Here is a 23,770-nt window from a genome sequence, read left to right on the forward strand (position 1 = left end):
ATTACATTACTCACAGCTAACTGAGAAAATGTCATGATAACAACAGGGTGGAAATATCAACATTAAATAATCAAAATTGTATTTTTAATTAATTACTAAATATTCTTCATGACCCTAAAATTGTGACACAAACTTCAAATTATTTCAGGCCATTTTTTAAAACTCTTGTATCGTAAAGAAAATAAGTTGCTTGTATGGACATGCATGTACCAGCATTAATTCGGGGTCCAATTAAAATGCACAACAAATTGGAAATATTCTAGCGCCTACTAACATTCTCAGATATACCATGGCCTTAGTGTATTTTTTGCGGGTATCCAAATCCCTACATTAATTATCATTTATCATCTTACACCACGTATTTTGCATTTGGATTCGTTTCTCATTTCAGGGACAGATTATTTTATAATCGACTTGCTATCGACTTGCTATCTAGTGGAGGTGCCGTGGCCGAGTGGTCTAAGGCGCCTGGCTATACGTGGAAAGTCCGGGGTTCGATCCCCGGCCGCGGCACTTATGCCCGTGAGCAAGGCATTTAATCTACAATGCTGTTTTATCCTGCTTTCAAATAAATGGAAATGCTATATGCATTACTGGTAAACTAGGTGTGCACTTGTTTAAAAAAAAATTCTTTTTACTATTATTTTCAACGATAATTATGTTGAATATGCATTATTCATCTTTTAATACGTTTGACATGGTGTACCTTGTGCTTTGGTACTTTACATATAAAGATCAAGTATTACCCAAATTCCTCAACAATATTTTGTAGATGTTAGATATAATACTAGTACAAATGAAAACTAGTGATTGACATGGCGTTCCACGATCAAAATAGTAATTACCTATTATTTTACTCATTGATTGAAAGAATGGGAGAACGCTTGATGGTTCAGTATACTTGGACTCGGATGCGGAGGTCCCGGTTAATAAAATCGGTCGACGAGCTGATGCCAAAAATGCGTTGGAGAATTGTAAAAAATGTAAAAAAAAATTGTAAAGAATTGTAAAAAATGTAAAAAAAATTGTAAAGAATTGTAAAAATTTTTAAAAAATTGTAAAGAATTGTAAGAAAAATGTAAAATTCCCACAGACAGAACGCACCCTCTTTCCACACGGTCTTTGCCTTATTTTGAATAGGTTTCGACAAAGCTCATATTTTAATTTCGAAATAATATTCTTCATCAAATTGTAGTATCTTATTCACGCATTTTTTTATAGCCATGAAAATTGACACAACACAATGACGACCTTTTCAACGGTGACACCGCGCTTTCTCCCCCATCTCTATATTCTTTCCTATATATTTCCCTGCTATGAATTATTGAATACAATCCTTGCTAGTTCATCGCTTGGCCAAGGTTTTATCTTCACACCTTCCCCTCACCTCGTTCCATCCTCTCTGCTTCTCACATTTCATCCTTTTCCCCCTATAACTGATTTCAAATCGCCTATTTTCCCTTTAATATCTTTATTTTGCACCTTACCCCTCTCTCTTTCTCTCACACACATTAACACAACGCACCCACACAGACTCTATAATATCTTTCTATGTCTCTTTATTCCCTTCTATATTTCTGTCTCATCACCTCATATTTGCATGATAATTTCTTGACTGTACGTTAGATGACTTACTCTCCATAAAGCATGAAAAAAATTACATATTTGAAAGTGTTTTACGCCTCTTGACATCAAACAGTGTCCCTTTTCCTTTGTACTATTGGTACAATTGGATGCGTTGAAGTTTTATTATGACGCTTATGGAGATGATTATAATTGGTTAAAATTGGAATATTAAATTTGCTACAATTACCAAACAACAATGGGGTGAATACCAGACTAAACTAAAACCGAAAACAAATAGAAAGCGTAAACAAAGAGCAGGATTTCGAAAATAATTTCAGTGGTGTGATTGGAAACAATTTTTCACTGTGAATATAATTAGGTATCATTATTGGTACACATTTGAAATTTATTGTATTACAAAGCTGAAATGCAAATTAATTTTCTTTATTTGTTGAATCTATTTTTTTACAAGGCCCTACAAATTCGATTGTATAATGTATAACAATACTTTTTTTCTTTTGAAAGAAGGTGATTTATGTTCACAATACAACTTTTGTCCTTGCAAAGATACTCAAATTCGTAACCTTTTTCTTGTTGGTCTAATGATTCAAATTCAATACCTGGGATTCGACTATATATACTAGTACACATCCATTACTCTGTAAATCATCAAGATTCTTCCACTGTGTCAAGCACAATTTGAGAATTAAAATAAATACATGAAATGTTCTACATTGAGCTTTCTACGTTTTAAATCTGTGTTGTTATAACGAAGGTTTACATATCATAACTCTGGATCGATGAAAGAGGACAAAATTAGAAAACAATTATCACAGCTGTTGTGCTCATTTGTAACAAGACTCATCGTGTTGACATTGAGTTAAACAGACGTCTGCCAAGCCCAAATACCTTGATATAATTCACATCAAATCTCTCAGGTATGTAAATCAGATCTGTGATATCAATGAGGGTTAATGGATATTACATTCACCTTGTTTTATCAATGGTCGGTTAGTATGTACTCTTTCCTATGCCCTTGCTAGCATTCACCTTTTAAGTTCTGTTCACTCGTTCAGCTCTACCTTCTAAAGTGAGCTTTACGTCATTCATGCAACAGGAATATTGACGCTCAGACAGATGTAATGATTATTAATGATGCTGTAAGAGTGTACTTTCAACGGATTCAGAAGTAATAAACATTCAATTAAAGTGATTAGGAAGCAACATTGGCCAGGGACGACTAGAGGTTTCAACAAATAGCTAAACATTATGTCCTACTAATCAAAGCAAATGTCTTTATAATCAAGGGTGAGATCCAAGTCGGTCATTGTCTTTGGTCCATCTCAGAATTGTTCTTTGGTTAAAGGAGATCTAGAATAGGAGAATCCCGGGACCGTTAGTCGATGATTTTGTTTTCTCAGTTGCCATTTGTATGCATTTTGTTTGTGTATGTGGTAGAATAAAACCAGAGAGAAAATGGGAGTGAGAGGAAACGAGAATAGAATAAAGATGAAACTTATTCCTTCATATATTTGAATATACATGTACCTTTTTCGTTTGCAAACTCACAATAATACAATAAAGATATTAATTGCAGTCTTCAACAGAGGCAGTGAGAACAGTTATAATCAATGTATGAAATAGTGTATGTTACGTAATCAGATGCGTTTAATCTGCGCAGTGGTGACGGGCTTGACAATGATTGTGGATATTACATTGGTGTCCACGGTGGTTAAGCATACAGCTGGTGCTCGGATCTAAGGGGAGAATCGATTAATTTATGTGGCTGTAATTATGACCATGGCCATGCATCCAGCAGTGAGGTTCTTCTAGTGATGGGGGACGAAGCGTTCCAGCATGATGAATACTAGCTTGAACTCAATCGAGATCAGCGACTATAGCCTAACAGGAATCGTAGGGGTTCTAGCACTGGTTGTGAACTCAAATCCGAGGAGTATTATGGGTAAAAGAGATTATTACAGTTTTTGGAGACCGAAAAGATAGAAATATGCAGATAGAGAGTACACAAAAGGGATTGAGACAGAGAGGGTGGGTATGTGTGTGTGGGGGGGGAATAGACAGAGAGATAAAGCGTGTGTGAGAGAGAAAGAGGATTAAATTTATTATATCATGCATGATGTTGAAAAGGGGGACTCTTCTAATAAATCTAACAATGAATGAACGATTTGACACAATTGTATAAAATGGTATTTGCATTCACCCCTTTTGTTAAAGGTATTGTTTAACTTTGTGAGCAGCCGATTTAAAAAATTTTCAAACCAAGATGAAACATGTGTACAAGTGCATGTATTAGAACTAATAAACCCTGAAAACAACCATTATTGAGAATGAAAAGCTAAAACTACAAGGCAAACCCCGATTTTGTATATAGGCGTCTTATAGACACCTAAATAGTACACATAAGTGTATGGGATGAAATTAAGATGGTGTTTCCGGTCACTTTATATTTCAATTTTTGAAGCACTAAATAATCATTTTCGAACGCAATTTTTTCTGGGCTTTATTTTTGTGACATATCACAGACACTGGTGACAAGTGTGACCTTCTAGCTCAGATTTTTTAAAAGTCAAATCAATGTTAACCAATCACTTTACGAATTGTCAACCATCGTGATGAAGCATTACAACGAAGTTATTCTCAACCTAAAACATTAGGCATGTCAAATGAAATCGATTCTGCCCTTCGTCTGTTTCTTTGCGGACATCCGATAATCATATACTATAAACAGGAGCGAGATGCATACTCAAAGGGTAAAACGTGTTTTTACTTCATCTAATTAAAAGTTTAGATTGGCTTTATTAGCAAAGAAGAATGACCATCTCCGTCCTTTTCTCTGATTACGTAATCCTGAGACTCAATTTCAAAAGCTGATTAGGGAATGTTTGGCATTCGCGTCGAGATTTCTTCCTTGTCTAATTAGCGATATGGCACTCTCACTTTTAAAGGGTTTCTTGATAAAAACAAACAAAGCATGATGTATGCTTTTACTGACATTCATTTCGAACCACATGCAAACACTGTAACGCAAATATTGTATAATATGAGGAACATATTCCAAGCTTTTAAAGTGGTAATTACATGTTGAGAGATAAGATGTAAGTGAGTTCAACTGAATTTTACATTTCTGTCACAGCACGATGATATATGTTTATTCAACAAAACAAAATGAAAGTGTAAAATTCCTATTTTTGTGGACTAATTTCTTGGAAAAATTATGGACCATTATTTTCATGACAAAAACATTCAACATTGATTGAATTCACTCTTCAAAGACATATAAAAGCCATCATTGAAATTCCAAACAAAAATGCATATCATAAAACCTTACATAAACACACACACTCACCCACACGAGCACACACCCTCTCTCTTTCACACACACCCACACACACATTCCCCGGGTATATATATTGACTCCTTTGGCCCCTGATGGGACGTTCTTAACTACTAACAGAGTGTGAATCAGTCGATACTACCTAATGATTCATACAACAAATGGCGTTGCGAGTCTTACATCCCTCTGTTTTAGTATGCTTAGTCCCGCTGCTATGTTTCGGCGGGGTGTGAGAAAGGCAGAACCTATGAAATATTCACCGTTTTATCTCGGTCCCTGGCGCCATTTTTTTCCATGTCCTACTTCAGATTTCCATCGTATTTAATGTGCCGAATTTGATATCGAATATCCTTTTCGGTAATGTTTGAAGGCATTATGCTAGATGATAAGAATGCGTATTATCACTGAATAGTTTCATTCACTATATCCACAGATTTGGATATCTCTTCTAAGAGAAATTTGTCGTTTATACCATACTCGTAATGAATGTATCGTTATAGAAACAGAGTAAAAAAATGACTGATTTTATTTACATTCGCTGTGTACCGGTGTGTTTGCTCAGTTTGGAGAACGTCCGTCTCACAACCGAGAGGTCGGGAGTTCAAACCCCGGTCGCGCCAGACCAAAAGAGTTAAAATACATGAAAGATGTGAGTTGCTGCTACCACTTTCAGCGTTTAACATTAATTTAAGGGATAGAGCTTCGTCGATCAGGTGCTGCACAGTGGCTGCCAGGCCGACGATCAATTGGGCAAAAATAATATAATGTCATTTTGTCAGAAGCATTTCTCGAATCATTTTTATAAGCGAGCTGTATCCTATTCATGTTCGGTCTCGACCTAATTAAAGCTCCTTCCCTTTAGATCGATCAACGTTAAAATAGGGCAGAGTAATATTGACAATACGAAACAATGGAGAGGGAAGGGCTCTATTATACAAAATATCGATCTCCCAGGCCATCTTATATTTGATGTCTTTCTCCGCCATGTTTGTCTAATTTCAATCGTCCTGTCATTACGGAAAATCAAATTGATATTTTACTTGGATACTTACCCGGGCCATATCAATCTCTTATCTTTTTCATAATACTATAATGTCTAGATAAAAGCAATGCTTTATGTAATGTTAGTAGGGAAGTAATACGATAGTCAAATATATATTAATTTCCATGCTGTTCTTGAACATAAACAACCATAAAGTGCGCGTATTGGCTTATATGCAAATCAGTTTCAAATTTTAACAATTATATTTGAGTACTAGATAAAGATGAATTAAAGTCGACATGCATACGAATAGAGTCGAACTTGGAGTGATGAAATATGCAAATATATATCTTTTGTATATTAAACATATAACACCTTACCAGATATACTATATCATATCATACCATAACATATCATGTACCATCACACTACATAGGTCTGTTTTGTCTTTCTTAGCCTTTTAGAAAATTTACCTTATACAAAATTAATATCATATTTCACTACATGATCCTTGCCGTGTGATTTAATACCATATCACCTGAAGCCTTCCATTTATTATCTTACCATTTCATATCCAATTCAATAATAATTCGTTCTTATCGTATAATATCAGATCCCATTAATTATTTCAAGTATTATATCTTATCTTGTCAAAGAGAAGATATGTATAAAAACCTAACCTACGTAACACGTCTGTTGTTAGATGTTGTTTGAAGGTTTGCATGGTGGCATGTACAATTGCTGATGTGGTTTACGGTACACCATGTGGAGTGTTATAGAAGCAGTGGATAGAAGAAGAGAAGGAAGTGGATAGGCGAGAAAGTGGAGATTTGAGAATAGAGTATTCTTTCTTGAGAATAGTCCTGAAAAGGACTGTAAACCAGAAGGAATGTTGAGTGAGAACAGCTTGAGTAGTAGAGCTGATGAGGAGATGCTGGCTTGCGTCGGCGAGTAGAGATGATGAGTAGTAGAGAGACTCGACGTTTCGGACAGGTTGACTGTCCGTCTTCAGGACTATTCTCAAGAAAGAATACTCTGAAAGAATACATGGTGTAACATCAGCAACGTCTGTTGTTGTTTTCTGGACGCTACCAGACTTTAATGCTGGATATATTTTCTGCCGAAATCGATATGGAGAAGCAAAGAGATGGTTTTTATATTCTTAGTGCCCGTATATCCGAACACTGTCATGAAATTCAAACATATTTTTAGTCTATGATAACCGGGTGAACGTCAAATGTATCTATTTCTGTGCTTGATTACAAGGCCACAATACAATTTGCATTGGTGCATTATTCATATCCGCCTCACTCTTGTTTTGAAGATATCTCAGAATCCTGTAGATAATTAAACTGTAACCATAGAAGTACAGGATTGATCGAATGCGTAACGAAGGAGTTATGGTAATAAAGGGTGGTGGCGGAAACAGAGTTGTGTACCTGCTAAAGTTGAATTATATTTTTGTGCAAATTTTGAAGCTTTATGGGAGTTTGGTTGTGTTGGCTTTCTTGTATTTAGTGGTATATACTTGAGCCTATTTAGATTTAAGTTTATTTATCCCACACTCTGATAAATAATACAGGTACAATAGCAAAAGAAACATTCAGAAATACATTCAAACACGAATGCAAAAGGGTGCATCGTAAATACAGTAAATAAAAGAGAGTGGTGGGATTGATTAAAAATAGGCCTCAAGACCTTTCAAAGGTCAATCCCTATAAAACATCAGTCCATATTGTAGACGGATTTCGCTCTCGTTCATCTTACTATACTGATCAATTTATTCAACAGATAACAAAAGAAAAAAACAGTTATCATGTCGACATCTGAAATTAATGACAAAATGTGAAAATGTCAAAGATCCGAGCAGGCAAGAACTTGAATCTTCATACTGTCAGTGTATATTTAATATGGCCAAAGTATAAAGAATACAATTTAGAAAGTAATCTGGTGCTTGTAAAAGTAATATGATATTGGGAGTGGTGTACTCCTTTTCTACAAGAAAGTACATTTATAGAAGGGTTAGTATTTATTCTGTCATAGATATTATGTAATTAAGATGATTATCGCCAAGATTCATGTAAGACAATTATATAAGGAAATGTACACCACTACCAACTTCTGAGTTCAATATCTGCTGAAGTCTAGATATAACTAATGAGGTTAAAACAACGCATAGAGAAAGAAACATGTCGAGAAATGCAATTTTTTACTGAAACACATAGGCACGTGCAGGATGTGATAAAAGGAGACAAAGCAAGTTGGTTTTCCTCATTCTCCCCCCCCCCCCAAAAAAAAAATCAAAGCCTGTGATAAGATTTTCTTTAGATGATGCTGATTGGATAGTAGGTGATGAGAGAAAACAAAATGAAATCAACTTTGTTTTTCGCATCTCATTGATATGCATTGAAACCTCGCTAGTGGGAATTTCTAAAATTCTATGGAAGCCAAAGGAATTAGCTTTTACATTATGTAAAAATGAGTTAAGGGGAAAATTTGTAACACGCAAAAGTTGAATTTCCAAAATTTCGTATGCCCCAATCAAACGACTGATTCTTCTTTGCTCTTTCTCCTCTTTTTCTTCTTATTCTTATTACTATTATTATATCATTACTATTGTCATTATTTATCATTATTACCATTATTATTATTATTATTGTTGTTGTTGTTGATGTTATTGTTATCAGTATTATCATTGTAAATTACATGGGAGGGAGGTTTGCCCAAAAGGACAAAAGTCATAATGGTGGTAGTTTTGGAGAAAAGAATGTGATGTAAAATATCCGTAATAATGAGGTAGAGCTATTATAACCTTCTGGACTGACTTGGTGTTCCCTGTGCCTATTGTGTTAAATGTATAGGAACTTAATTATGAAAATTATTCTCCTTCCACCGAAGCTGATGTTTTCAAACAGATGAAAATAAAATTTTGCAGTTTCAAATTCATAATAAGATTATATATTTTATTCACTCCCCAGGCAACCCAAAGGAAAACAAAACTGACCAGGAAATTATCGAATGCATGCTTGTCAACGAAAGGAGGTTTTTTTTTCTAAACCTGTACCCCGGAGCGATCAATCCAGCCATTCTTATCATTTCAAAATATCTGGTGAAAAACACCTGCATTTTAAAAGGTGCCATTATAATCTAGGAAGTAATATCAATGATTACTTATCTTCCCAACCACCTGTTCGTACACAGATATGAGTTTCACTAGCAATTAACCCTCTTTTGCTTTGTCCTGGTCTTTCAACCCCGATACCCATGATATAAGGGTCGATTTGAAAATCATTGCGAATTTTAAATGGACGAGACTGTACGACATAACATGGGCCTGGATGCATTGTTTTACCAAAGACCTACTTTAAAACGCCTGGTGACATAAAAATGTATAGCCTATTACGTTTCGTCAATTTCAAAAAGGGCAAATATTTCAAACTCATGCGGTTTGTGGTAAATGCAAATTGGTCATTTTATCAAATTGACTGTTTCCATTGTTAATTCATATGATAGATGACACCGAGAAATAAGTAGTTCCAAATGATTATGGAAAATATTTGGGTGAAAGGTATTAGTAAATTGTTTGTGGCCAGCATGAATCATTAAAGCTTGATAGCTGATGAATTGTATATACCGTTTCTATAAACAATTGGTAAATTGCAATGAATATCTGAAACGGTTTAGGAATAATGAGAGTATGCTTCATTTGCATTATGGTATTCGGACACAATTTTAGAGGGGATATGGTTCAGCCTGAGTCGTCTGGAAAGGTATCCATTACTAGGTGAAAGCATAGCTCGGGAAGAAATTTGATAGTAGGCACGTTAGAAAGCTGGGTAATTATATGATAAATCATGTTGTAATTACCCCGCCGAAGAAAGCCAGATAATGATATCGATGATACGTTTGATTTATTCACACTATCCACTTCTTATCCGAAAAAACAGCGTTAACGAGGAGCAGACTGGTGTGGGCTCCTCGGCGTTCACATCTTCTTTAGACGAAAGGCAATTGAACCGCCATTGCGAATGCCCTATGCAGTGTAACGTTCACGCGGCGCCACGCGAGATGTGAAGAGTGACCATTCTATACACGTCAGTACAGTTCAGCAGAGTGTTTGATGACGTCGTGCCCCAGGGGCAACCGCCTCTGTCACATAACGTTCTTATACACCTAAACATGAGCGTGTAATCTGGCATAGTCAACAAAAATCTCTCACTATATCTTCACGACTAGAGGCAGGCTCCCATAATGCCTTGTAGACTCGGGCATCAATTACGAACACGAGGTAATTACATATATATCTGGCAATTACTTGGCATGTTACAATACCAAGCTTCATTTTATCAAAGTAATTCGATAATTATATATGGATATTAAAGGAATATTCGAAGTTCAACGGATTTCAGGATTTTTTTCTTTTTTACTTTTAGCGGTTTGAAAAATGCATAAAGATCTTAATATTGGTAAACCAGTATTTCATCGAGGGACTATGCAGTGAAAATGAGATATATGAGTGTTGAGTAGAGGCAAGAATAACAAACAGAAAGAGGGTTAATTTATGTCGAGAAAGAGGAGAAATTTTTAGAGGGAGGGCATGAGGGCGAATAAAAAAAAACGGTGAAAGAGACAAGGAAGAGAGAGAGGGGGAGGAAGAGAGGGGAGAGAAGATGGGAGGAAAAATTAGAGAGCAAATGAATGATAGAGAGACTTCAGAGTTGAAGAAGCTGCAACGGATAGAGAAGAGCCGACATCGTTTCTATTTGTCAGAGTCCTAGAAAAGCGAAATGTAATTCAGCTAATCCCAGATCCCAGCTCAATTTGACTAGCATCTCGGCGGCGTCTCCGCATGCACATCTTCTCGGGCTTGATTGTATACTTTAACACGCGGTTGATGGCTGATTTGTGTAAACTTGCATTTCTGCCTGACCAATGTAACACGAGAAGTCTTAAAGTGCCTGGTCGTGACCGGTGCTTCGTCTCACTCCCACGACATGGGGACTTGGGCAGTAAGCTGTCGAAAATAGTACAGGAAGGACATTTGATATTGTCATAGAAAGTGACAAGGGAAAATGTGTATATGTGATAGAAAAAAAGTAGCATTGCATTATTGTAATATATATTATGAGGAATGTATTGGTGATGCGTTTCATTACGATGCTGATGTTCATGATGGTGTAGGTGATTATGGTGGTGATGGTAATGATGGTGATGGTGGTGGTGATGATGATGGTGATGGTGGTGATGTTGGTGATGGTGGCAATGATGGTGGTGGTGGCTACGATTGTAATGTCGACAATGGTGATTTTTTTACGATGATAAAATGACGATGGTAATAGTAAGTTGCATGCATGGTTTGGAAATCTGTGTTTACTTTAAGATTAGAAAGGGATTTCAGTCTAAGAATTTTACCTTGAGTTGTCAATGGGAGATATGAAAACCATTATATCAGACTAAAAAAAATGATTATTAAGATGTAAAAACAAGATGCATCGTAAAAATATCCCATGGATCTCCGTGCATGTAACGAAGCGTGATATAGGGTGTTCTGTTGCATGTCCTTGTACCTAACTGATAAACTTATTCTGCCGCCAAATACTTGCCATGTCATCTTCAGAATAATTCTGTTAATTTCTAACAGGATTCCATATCATTTGTAATGGATATTATAATCCGCGTTGCTTGTCGTAAATATTAAATATTTTTTGCCAGGCATCATGATTTCTAAGGCTTCCGAGGTATGGCTTCGGAGAAAAGCAAATTGTTTTACACTGAAACTTCCAAAGTAATATAATTTTCCGAATCATTTCTGCTTTCCTCATTCATTCAGTCTCACCCACCTATTATTATTAATTTTATATTATTGCCTGCCTGAATGTAATGATAAGGAAACATTCATTTAAAAAAAAATATGTGACAATATTTTTACACTATCGAAGTTGGTAGTCAGTAAGCCAACATTTTGATTTGATATAATTGAAACGAGTTGAAACGTTTGTTTTGACTACTTTTTGGGTAAGATGTTTTAATAAGCTATGGTATGGCTGTCATCATGTGAGAAGTAAATCTGATATGGTTCTATGTTAACCCAACTCCACTGTAACATTGATTTATTTTCTTGTTCTCTTTGTTTTGTCATGTTTTTCCAATCGGGTTGATGTGTACTTTTTATACAATTCCGATTTATTTTGATTTCACTCTAGCTCCTATAATCTTTTGAAGTGGAATGAGGAATGTCTGTTGTAGCAAATTTTAGCCCTTGAAATTGAATCAATATTGTCTTTGGTGTATCAAAAGGTATGAACATTTTCTTAAATGTAACGTCACTTACCATGAAATTGTCTCTGTTATTGTCGATTAGTTGTAGTAAATGCAAACAGAGCTTCAATATAAAATTCATTATTGTCGAAAATGGAACTTATTTCTCAGGTAACTGAACACATTTCTTAGTTTAATGCTCCATTGCACTTAGATCTTATTTCATTTGTACTTTGACTTTATATGATCAGCACATGATTGCTATTCCATGGAGTTGATAAGTTTCTTTCAAAATGTGCAAATTTTGCCAATGATGTAATACTCTCAGATATTTCTTTATTGTATTTGTAACAGCAGTGTATCATTTACCATGTTTTGTGCTTCGAAGGGAGATAAACATATTAGTGGATTATTAACGTCATTGTGTGAATAGTTACTTAGTATGAATACACACGTTTATTTAATTACATTATGAATAACGCAGACAGCCATTTACAGTTGCAAATGCAATTTATAATCAACGACAGCTTTCAGTTCTGCGCAGAGAATACGAAGCAAATCATGTACACTTTTATCAGCTCGCCATCGAATTATTCTCGGCGGTAGATTTGCATATCGAGTGAGAGTCAGCGCTAGCTGCGGTGACACAAACTCTCGTCGTGGGGCGGCCATTAAAGGTTAACTAACCAGCAGCTCGAAAACAAATGCACTAAATGCCGTCAATTTTTGGTTGTGAATATTTGCGGGACTAGCAAACGTTCTGAACCGGTCGTACGACCGTGTGTACAAAAATGCATGCTCCTACCGAGAAGGTTCGTCTTTAATCGCTCGTCGCATCTACCACTAGCGCATAAAGCGCCCCGCATAAAAGCACCCTCATGAATATGTATACCGTGGTACAGTCTACAGATAAGCTTTTCCCAGCACGAGAGCGCACACACTGCATGCGAGGGGCCCCATGCATGCATACATTGCAACGATATACCAGTCCACCTTCATTTCATGTCGCCGCGCCGCGCCACTCCGCTGTATAGAATCTCACAGTATCATCTCTTTGGATCTGCTCTCGCGGTATCTATCATATTTTCACCTAAAATGCTGTAATCAAAACGATGTGAGCAGCAGTTGTTTTTTTCCATCTCCAAGGAGACGACACCGTCAAATCTCTTCTTTGGAATCAAATTTGGAGTATTACCACCCTTCTCACATGGATTAGGATCTAACGTAGATAGTGATATGGAACCTGTAGCAATAAGCGATATATTCTTGTAAATATTTGTAGATATACATTCTTCAGGTAAATAAGTAAGTAAAACCATCTCTTTCGTATTATTTACAGATAATATCCTCTTTTCTTGAACCAAACAAAAACTGTATATATATTACATATTTGATGCGTCTATGGTATACTGTGTTACTGGTTTGAAAAGAGCCCATTACTGCATGGGAGTAATATCTATTCGGTATCATCTCACAGTGGTTCCATGGAAGGTTTGACACCTATCCAGCATCACCTGCTGGCCGATATGCAAGTGGGGGTGACGCCATAATTCCACGAAAATGATTGCAAAACAATTCCTTCCGAATCCACACAACATATGCATATAATCGCATTTATAACACACGTTTATGACCCATTTCTCTGGTATGTACAGTGTTAATGAAATGTATGAACGATAAGGTTATGATAAATAATGATAATATGATAAATGAATCTTTTCGAGACAGGTGAAAAACTATTAAGACACCTAAACACTATCATTAAAACAGCGAATTATTTCATTGCCTCAGTTTCATTATGATAAAACAGCTAGGTAACATGGCGCCACTTTATTTCCCATTACTTCTTCCATTCAAATAAGATTTTACTAGATGGTTCATTATGAGTCAACACTGACGTCTTTTCCAGGTTAATATAGTGATACTAGCGCATGTAAATCTTTGCTGGGCGTTTTGTCTGTTAACAGTAATTTTCACCAAATTAATATAAATAATTGTATCATCATGTCCACTTTTTATATAAATATCCTGTATATTGAAATATATATATACTAAGAGAGAACCTAAATTTCATGCAGAATGACATTTAATGAAGCCAAAGAAATTAGCAAGTATAAGAAAATATTCACTTTCATCTATTCAATTTACGTTAGAATTCACAAGAGAATGTTATGATAATCCCTTAATTAAATGTTATCTTGCTATATATATATGTATATATATTTCATGTATATCGTCTTAAATCAAAGTATACTGATAAACAATCGGGAAAGAGACTTCAATGTAATCCGGGATACGGCATACGTTGAAGCTGTCATTCACGGTATTGATGTCTGAAAATACTTTGTCATCAATTAAGTTGAGAAAGGATTTTTTTTGGGGGGAGGAGCATTTATATTTTGATAAGCTTGTGTGCTATTAATGATACGTATATATGTATATATATAGAGAGAGAGAGTGAGAGAGAGGGGGGGGGGTAAGATATTCCTACATTTTAGCCAACCTACACTCTAAAAACAAATCAGTCAAAAATGACTAGTTAATAGGGTCAGCTGGGAGCAACTGTTATTCTAGTCATATGTGCCTATTTTCTAGTCATATTTTACTGGAACGGAGTTATTTCTGACTAGAATATATTATGTCAGAAATTCGAATATCAGTGATTGCCATATCAGTTGCACCCAGCTGACTGCTAGTCTAGTCAATTTGACTGATTTGTTTTAAGAGTGTATAGAAGATAATGCATAGTGAGTCAAACTCTTCTTCTAATTTTGTCATGGGTATGTCTCCCCACTTTTGATCAGATGGACATTAATCATACCCTTAACATGGGAATTATGTAAGATTAGGCATTAAATTTGGTGTCTCCTTAATTTAAACCGTCGCAGTAATGCCAGCAGATGTCCACTGAAAATTCATCCTATCAAAAAGATCCTATTTCAATCATTGTTGAAATTATACTGGTACTATGTGTATACGGATGTAATGATAGAACATTGGTTTCAAGTCCTGCATTCTAAATCTTTTGTAACAGTATACGATGACCTAATTAAACATAACAATAATTATAATCGTGGCTTGTATCCGCGAAATATTGATTTAAAAATCCTCTTTATGGACAAACTTCAACCAAGGGTTTATATGACTAAAATGATGTTCAAATTCAAACTGCACATAAATCCGTTATATTATTATTTATTGTGTGTAAATATCTGACGTGGGCATATATAATTAAAACAAAATAGTCATGAGAATATACTTCAATGGATATTCTTGTTTGATGGCAGGATGATTTTAAAGTTGTCAAGTATTCTTTCCATTATCATTTGTTGAGTAATTTTAATCATACTTGTGACCGTTTGACCAACTTGACCTTTCGCTAAAGTCGAATCAAAAGTCTACGTTTGTGTTTAAAAAGCTATCCCTTCAAAATAAAAACTGGTTTCCAAATAAGCCATAATGATCCATGACGTGTCATGTTTTAACAAATTTTGTATTAATCGTCATGCAACCATATCTATTCATAACAATAAGTATGTTGATATCCTAGTATTAGCACTTAAAACAAGACTTGTAGACCCGGAGGAGGATGAATCATTTCTTGTCATTTCTGAGTGCTCCGACGAACAGGTCAACTTCTCTAAGTTTTTTTTTATTCGTCATGATTGGTCAGGACTGTCACGTCTCGGCCTTGGGCGAATATCGAATAGCATGAGATTCGCCCCTTGTATTACGGAGTTAGCCGACTTCTCGTATACAATATAACCTGAATCATGTCTATTTTAAGGTGCTGCCAGAGCCGATGGAGCTGGTGCCACATTCGTAACAATAATTGAACATTATCGAAATGATATTTCATTCAGATACTGCTAGTAATAAGAGAAATCTTACATCAGCAAGATGATACCGAATTCGTGTTGCAGTCCAATCGTTTTGTGGACGAGGTGTATGAATTTCGACCTTTCTAACGGGATGAGGCGGGAATTATCTTGTCTCCTTTGTATCTCATCCCGTCAGCACTCTGCTAATCACTATCGCCCTATACGTCTTTTTTGTCATCAACACACCGCTTGGTGTACTCTGAATGCAAACAGAAATGTAACACAATCCGACATTCCCTAGGATATGCGGAACATATCGAAATCAAATGTGTCTCTCTTCTTTTGTTTTGTCTTCTGTGTTTTCGAAGTTTGTTTCGTGGTGTGGACTTAGTGTATGTGCTCAAAATGATACAGAAGCAAGAAACACCGTCTTGGATGATATTTGCACTTGGAAATTGTTTGCTTTTTCACATTTCATTACAATGATAATTTCCGTCAACTCTTTGCGTGACTACAGTTATGCGAGGGTGGGTGTGTGTGTGTATGCACGGGGTGCCAGCTGATATGAATATCATTGTACCAGTTTAGACACCGTCACTATATAGTCCATGTACTTCAAATGAGTTCTAATTTTGCTATTCACTTCAAATCAAAATAAAAGCAAAGGAAAAAAAAGCAAACACATTTTCCGAAAGAAGAAGGGGAAAATTGATAATTGATGAGTAATCAGACGTGTCGTTAATTTCGCGTAAATGTGTTTTTTTTTAAACTCACAAAAACGTTTTTTTTTACCTCATACGTACTTATATACCGCAGATGTATATATATACTTCTTACATAGCACAGTAAATTCATTTTTATTTTAAATTCATTTCATTCTTCATTTTCTTTTGTTTCTCCCTGCAGGATGGCGGCTCTAACAACGGGGGCGACTCCGTATTCGGACGGACTGGAGGTGAACTTTGGCGGGGGTCCAGCCCGAGAGCCTCCCCCTCCCTCGCCCGAAGTCACGCAGAAGAAGACTAAATCCCCCGCTGGTTTCATCGTGTCTGTGCTTACCAGTAATCGCTCTCTATTCATCTTCAGTGAAGAAAACTTCATTCGGAGATGTGCAAAATGGCTAACAGAATGGCTATATCCTTTACTACATGTTCAATTATATATATTCTGCATGCACATAGCGACATTGTATAAATCTTGCCGTATCGGTAGATGTTTAACACTTTAAACTACCACGCCAAATTTATGAATAATTAGCATTTCATTAATATTAACAATTAAAAATAAACGTTGATTAATGTTTTAAACAACTACTATAAGGTTCATTTCCTAAACAGAATTGTATTAAAAAATGAATTTTTGAACAGGATTGTTGCTGTGTAGACCTTTATGCATGTATTCACCTCTTACATTGTTGTAATTTTCTTTGGCATTTGGTGCCTAAATCTCTGTAATAACTATTGAGACCAGAACATATGTTCATGAACAGTACATGTACGTCAATATGAATTATTTGTAATATTATGCGTTAACAATGAATAATTCATGCTTACTAATCTTTACTCTGAATCAATACGTGGGTTCACCATTTTGCTTAACAGTCAAGTGGAATAGTACGACAACCAGCAGACGTAATTGTATTATAATTTGGGCAAACATCGCTAATGTCACATTCATAATATTGCTGTACATGGCGGGCGTGATATTAATATACGCATCTCCGCTCCTCAATATGCGGCACTTCATACACAAGGATAGATCGATAAAGCAGTATGCTGTACATCTACACTGATCGATAGTCCATGGAAAGCTTGCATAAACGTTCACCATACACGATCTGCATGTCACTACTACCATATTGCAATGAAAAGGGGGAACGGTCTTGATAATCAACATTGTTTTAATTCATGAATGATACAGGCAGATGTGCGGCTTACATTTATTTTTGCTCCTTAGATATCAATAATTAGGTAAAGCATCCTCAGTGTTTGTGCATAGATTACTATATGTTCTGACAGCACCAATGAGAACAAAACCGCGATGATTTCCCCTTTTTCATTAATCAAAACTCTTATTCACCAACAAAGTTTGACGATCAACACAAAAAAAACGGCGGGAAAACGCACCATAAAAGTTTGCATTTTTTTTTCAAAATGGAGACAGGCGCTTTGTAGAGTATTATTCATTTGACACTGCCATTGTGAAAACTGATAAGTTTAGTGTTCACGACCCAAATTAGTTAGATTAGATTGTCTCCTTCATTTTCTTAACTTCTTTTTGAGCAAAGACATACGTTGATAAAAAAACACGTTTCCCCTCATTTCATCTATTAGTCATACGATGAGAAGCAATATCAGAGTGACTAATATTGAAGTTTCATACATTATTCAGAATGCGATGAAAAGAAGGCCAACACTCGGGGTAGCCATACTTCCAAACCATATAGTCATTACCGAATTTCGTTGAAGAAAGGGGGGGGGGGCAAAATCGTAGTTTCGTCTCCGAAGATTATATTTAAAATGTATGTTTTGTTGATTCTGTTTACATTAATTTCATAAGATTTTTATTGAATCTGTGATTTTTTTTTTCTCCAAAGATTACATTCATATTTTTTCAGGATTTTTTTACATCAGTTTTCCTAATAATTATTTGGAAGATGAAATATCAATAGTGTATAGATATGGCATGTTATCTGCGTTCTTCGTTTGCCCTCTATTCTGTGCGCGTCCTGCTCTAAACAAATTGTTAAATCAAGACCATGTCATTTGACGTTTTAGGAGAGTTGAAAATATAATAAAAAATAAAAATTCTTCGCATACCACCAATGGATCACTGCCATGTTTATGTAAAAGAGTTATTCGACCTTTTAACGCAAAATCTTAAACAGCTGCTACCAAGGTACGCCTTTGTATATATACTTGTGGAAACGTTGATAAACCACTTTTGCAGTACGCCCGACGGCTGTTGGATTTTGATTTAAATATTTAAAAATCAAATCCACACTAGGATCTATGATAGAATATCTGTTGATCGGTCAATTTCGATTCCAGTGCTTTTGATACAGACACATCGCTTGCTGGCCGGCCATCACATCAAAAGGCGGTATTGTATTGCATTTAAATCGAGCAAAAGTGGGACTGGGTCGTGCGTTTGCAAAAATCTAAGCTCGAATTTCGAATTATATTACCGCGCCCGGTTTTTATGCAACGAAAACCCCCAGCAGAGCGCCGTGTATCCAGCTCTTCTTGCATTGTGATTGAAGAATCCGGCATAACAAATCACTCGGTGCCATCCAAGACTCATTCAAAGAAAATAGGACTCGACGTGTAATTCCTGCACTATAAAATGGTCATCAATTTTCAGTCCAAGTCACGTGACTGTTGCTTCGATTCACCCCCGCGTTGCTTTCATCACGTAACGTTTCCATCTTATATTCATCCGATTAGAGAAAGAGATGTAGTCAGATATCCATCTTTTTCTCCAATATCTTAACGAAATGGATGCCGGGTCTTAAAGTGCATCTCAAAATTACCACCCCATTCCCTCCGACTTTATCTTCTTTCCTGCAACGAGTAATCCACTTGACTTGACTTCATTTCATTTTTTACTTGGTTCAAATCTCACCACCATAAAACAAAAATTATTCTAAGAGAAGGAGAATATGGTTACTAACCCACCCATGTATTAAATTACAATCAAACTCACGAAGGTTTTGTGGTTTTGCCTACACTGTAAAAAAATATTGGGTAAAATTTTAACCAGCACGGGGGTAATTACGCGTCCAACCAATTTGGGGCAGTATTTTACCTAATGTGGGAAGCATAAGTCCAGTGAGATTAAAAGAATAAGCAGTAATTACTTAAGAATAGGCAAATTTTCATCAGACTGGATAAATAAAAATGCCCAAATGCCCAATGTTGGTTGGACACATAATTACCCTCATGGAACATTTTTACCCAATATGTTTTAGAGTGCAGTGATTTCGTAATAACTTTGCGCCTTTGCAGTTTATGAAAAATAGATTAATGCTTCTTTCAATGATATTTGAAGAAATATGTGTTTACTGTTAATAGACTCAAATCTAACAATGCAAAACTGTGTAAATCAAGAGTAAGATCAATATCAATTTTAGTTCGCTGCGAATCTCTCGTAGGTTTTAGTAAGACATGGCCCAAACATATAAGTACATGAGGGGCCAATCAGTTGTTCTTTGCAATTTGAGCAAATAATGCAAGTCCCGTTCATAAACGTAATACAAAGTCATGAAAGAAATATCTTAATCATAATTGACCCTCATCCCCCCCCCCAATTTAGGATGTCTCAGATCTTGTTATCGAAGATTAAGATCACATAATAAGAAAGTACGCGTGTAATATTTCTGATTTGTGACTAACAATATTAGTAGTTTATTTTCGCTAATAACAGTTTCAGAATATTAATGATTGTAAGATGATAGACATTTATGCTCATAAAAAATTAATATTTCATGTAATTAGTGTAAAGAATACAATATTCTCACGCTGCAATAGAAGAGCAAGGCCTCTAGAATATCATATTAGCCTGTAAATTAGGTAATTTCAAGATCGTATTAGTATCCTCACATAATAGTAGATTTCTCACGAGTAATATTACCCCCAACAAAAAGCAATATCGCATCCGGACCCATCTGTTGTACATGCATGCTAAGCAATAATACGCGGTTTGTACAGCCAAATTTAGTCCAATCTTGTAAATATAGCTCGCATGATGACATCAAAATTGAATTTGACACATAATACAGTCTGTCTGGAGAATCATTTATATCCTTTTCTACGAATACACGTTAGGGGAGTCTATGGATATTAAGGCGAGTACAGATATTTCAAACAGTTTTTTTAATGGAAGTCTTCTTTTATATCATTTTGTTATTATAGTTGAAGAAAAAAGAACTGGAAAGCTTCAGGAAGGTAAGAAGAGGCACGACTTGCATTGCATTGCCCAATGATTGTTTGAGTCAAATCAGTAGTGCAGTCTCTCCATTTCTATCGAATCGGAAGCAGAACCCTGGGAACGACTTTTGAAGAGAGGGTGCTGGTTTTGAAAATTAAATTTTGGTCAGAAAAAAATGACAAGCAAAAAAACACGATTTTCACTCCAAAATGAAGGTGATTTTGGTAAGAATAAGAAAGCAAAAAAGGTTGATTTCTTGCTGCATCCCTAGAAAAATCTTGGTGGATGTTTCAGCACCCCCGCTTTCCAGGGTCGTGATTGGAAGGCATATAATTATCTTTTATTTAGACTTTCTCGATCACATCATGCATGGATGACATGTTTTGTCATGAATCCCATATCCGACAGCCCAATGCATTCATAAATATTCATTGATGAAAATTCCGAAGTTTTTAGAGATGCTGTCAAAGGTTTGATTGATTTAATTTTATTTTGAACGATCCCTTTTCCCCACGTGATGTACGATTCAAATTATCTTTCAATCATATGCTTTTCTTTGAATTTATTTTTTTCTTCATATTGAATGAAAAGGACACCACAGCCCCGTAACATAAAGCTTAGCGATAAAAATAGCAACTATGAAGGAACACTTCTGATTGGTTACTAGTCGGTATTTTGCGCCAAATTGCGCGTGCATAACTTATCTTGATTGGTCAGTTTATTTTATATTTTGGCGATTGATCGCTAATATTTGTGTTGCGGGACCCAGGACGTCCATTTGAATAATTCATGTAATCATTTTCCATAGTCTTCCCATGAGACGTATTTCGATATACCAACGTTGCGTAGAACATATGACCCACATTTAGCTGGATTCCCATATTAATATTGGACTAAAATTTACCAAATATTTATACAAGGAAATACTATCTGCATTCGATATTCAGAATACAGGTCTCCCAACTACTCCTTTTTAAAAGGGGTTACCTCTTTTTTTTTTAGAAATCATAACATACATTAAATCACATAAGGAAGAGAACTCCGTTTTTGTTCAGTTATCAATGGAAAAAAGCTGCGACTCCTATTTTTAAATGAACCACTCCTATTTTGTATGTTTACCTACAAGTTGGTAGGCCTGAAAATATCATCTTTTTTTCTACTTTTAATGTGAAAAAAAGTCGGCTATTAGTGTGAAAAGCTATATCGAAAAGCTATATGCACTCTTAAAAATGATTGGTAAAATGACCAATCTGTTGTGTCCGACCGATAAAATTGGTCAATATCAACCAAAATTTTGGTCGATTTGAACCAATAATTTGGTTGCTTTTGACCAATTTTATCGGTCGGACACATATTAACCAACAGATTGGTCATTTTGACCAATCATTTCTTAGAGTGTGTGAAAAGCTATATCGACTAAATCTACGGTAGATGTGAATATGTTATAAAGGAAAAAAACTAGATAATCCCTAGAATACTTGTAATTATGAATTCATCTAGAAAAGAAAATGTGCCAGGGGAGTATCTCAGTGGCTGCATCAGCATACGGTTTAATGTAGATTGGAAAACATGATTAAACTAAGCAGGATTCGCTCCTTTTTTGTCGCCCCTTCATAAATTTCGAATCAACACGACCGTCTATTCAGAGAAGGTCATACTAGACTAGTGGGACAGTATACGTGTCGATCAGAACCACCGCAGATATAGTATATATTCGAATCCAATATGGCCGACTTACGTTAGTATTGTGCAGCTGGGACCGTGAGATTTCTCTGAATGCTATTTCATATCTCATGGGTGTGACCCATATTTTGAAAGTGTTGAGATATGTCTATTTTAGGACGTGGCTGGAACTATTTACATCAAATATCTTAATGACATGGATCAAACGTTTTGAATTTTACAGAAATAGGTTGTGACCCAGTGCAGTTGACTATATCGTTTATTCGATAATATTAGTAAATATATGATATAATATTATTAATCTGATTTCCGTTCATGAATCAAATATAATATCAATTACCATCAAAGCACCGTCGTTTTCAGGCAGTATAACAATAAATGAATTATTGAATGAATATATAAATCAATGAATAGCTATATGAATAACTGGGAAATTTTAAATACTCTGCCCGAGTAGGTAAATATATAAGCGTGTTCATGTAACTTCATAATGATTTTCATAGTATTTTCACACACACACGGGATAAAACCCTTAAAAACATGAATAGAATTGAAGATTAATAGATCATTTATGGGAGAAATTGGAATAAAACGTTAACAAGTGAAAAGGAAACGGAAAATCACAAAGTGAATCGTCATGAGATAATGATCTTCACGCTCTTCGGGACCTTTTCATTGCAAATCATGATGTCATAATGAGACCTCTAATGCTTGCCATTTTCCAGGAATTCTACCGATTCGTATACCCGCAAGTTAATCAAATAGTGTGTGGGCTAACATCTTGTTCTGAAGCCTTATATTTCATATTTACTATTCCAATAAATTGACCTTCATGATTACATAATTCTGCAGGTAGTTGTTTGATATCTCTCGAAGAAATAGAAATATATTTTAAAAATCATATTACGACCTAAATACCTCGTGTGGGACCAATGCATGCGATATTTTTTTAGAATATTATTTAAGACTGTCTTGTGAGACTAATAATATCCCTCGACTATTTAATGATTGGCTCGGCTTCATGGAGAACATGGTGTCGAATATTGTAATTGCATAGCCTGGGTAATTTCGTGTACTTCTCGGTTGCCTTAGCAATATAAGCCAACATTATTATGTGTCTTGGAAACATACATTCGGTGCTTTTGATCCCTATACGAATGACTTGATACTTTATGG

At 35.6% G+C, this 23,770-nt stretch overlaps 1 protein-coding gene across 21 annotated transcripts in view; it reads left to right on the top strand.

The window, feature by feature from the left end:
• Nucleotides 1–23,770, top strand: part of LOC121428589 (voltage-dependent calcium channel type A subunit alpha-1-like) — a 203,248-nt gene that overhangs the window by 4,227 nt on the left and 175,251 nt on the right. For 9 of the 21 annotated variants that reach the window (XM_041625321.1, XM_041625324.1, XM_041625318.1 and 6 more), the window contains exons 1-2: nt 13,047–13,466; nt 16,889–17,116. In XM_041625321.1, the coding sequence (XP_041481255.1) occupies nt 16,890–17,116 (227 nt within the window). In that variant the 5' untranslated portion in view covers nt 13,047–13,466; nt 16,889. Of the gene's footprint in view, nt 1–13,044; nt 13,467–16,888; nt 17,117–23,770 lie in introns of those variants that run through there. The other 12 variants (XM_041625336.1, XM_041625337.1, XM_041625332.1 and 9 more) reach the window with 6 other exon arrangements.

Source organism: Lytechinus variegatus, chromosome 15, assembly GCF_018143015.1.
Source record: "Lytechinus variegatus isolate NC3 chromosome 15, Lvar_3.0, whole genome shotgun sequence".
Classification (NCBI taxonomy): Eukaryota; Metazoa; Echinodermata; class Echinoidea; order Temnopleuroida; family Toxopneustidae; genus Lytechinus; species Lytechinus variegatus.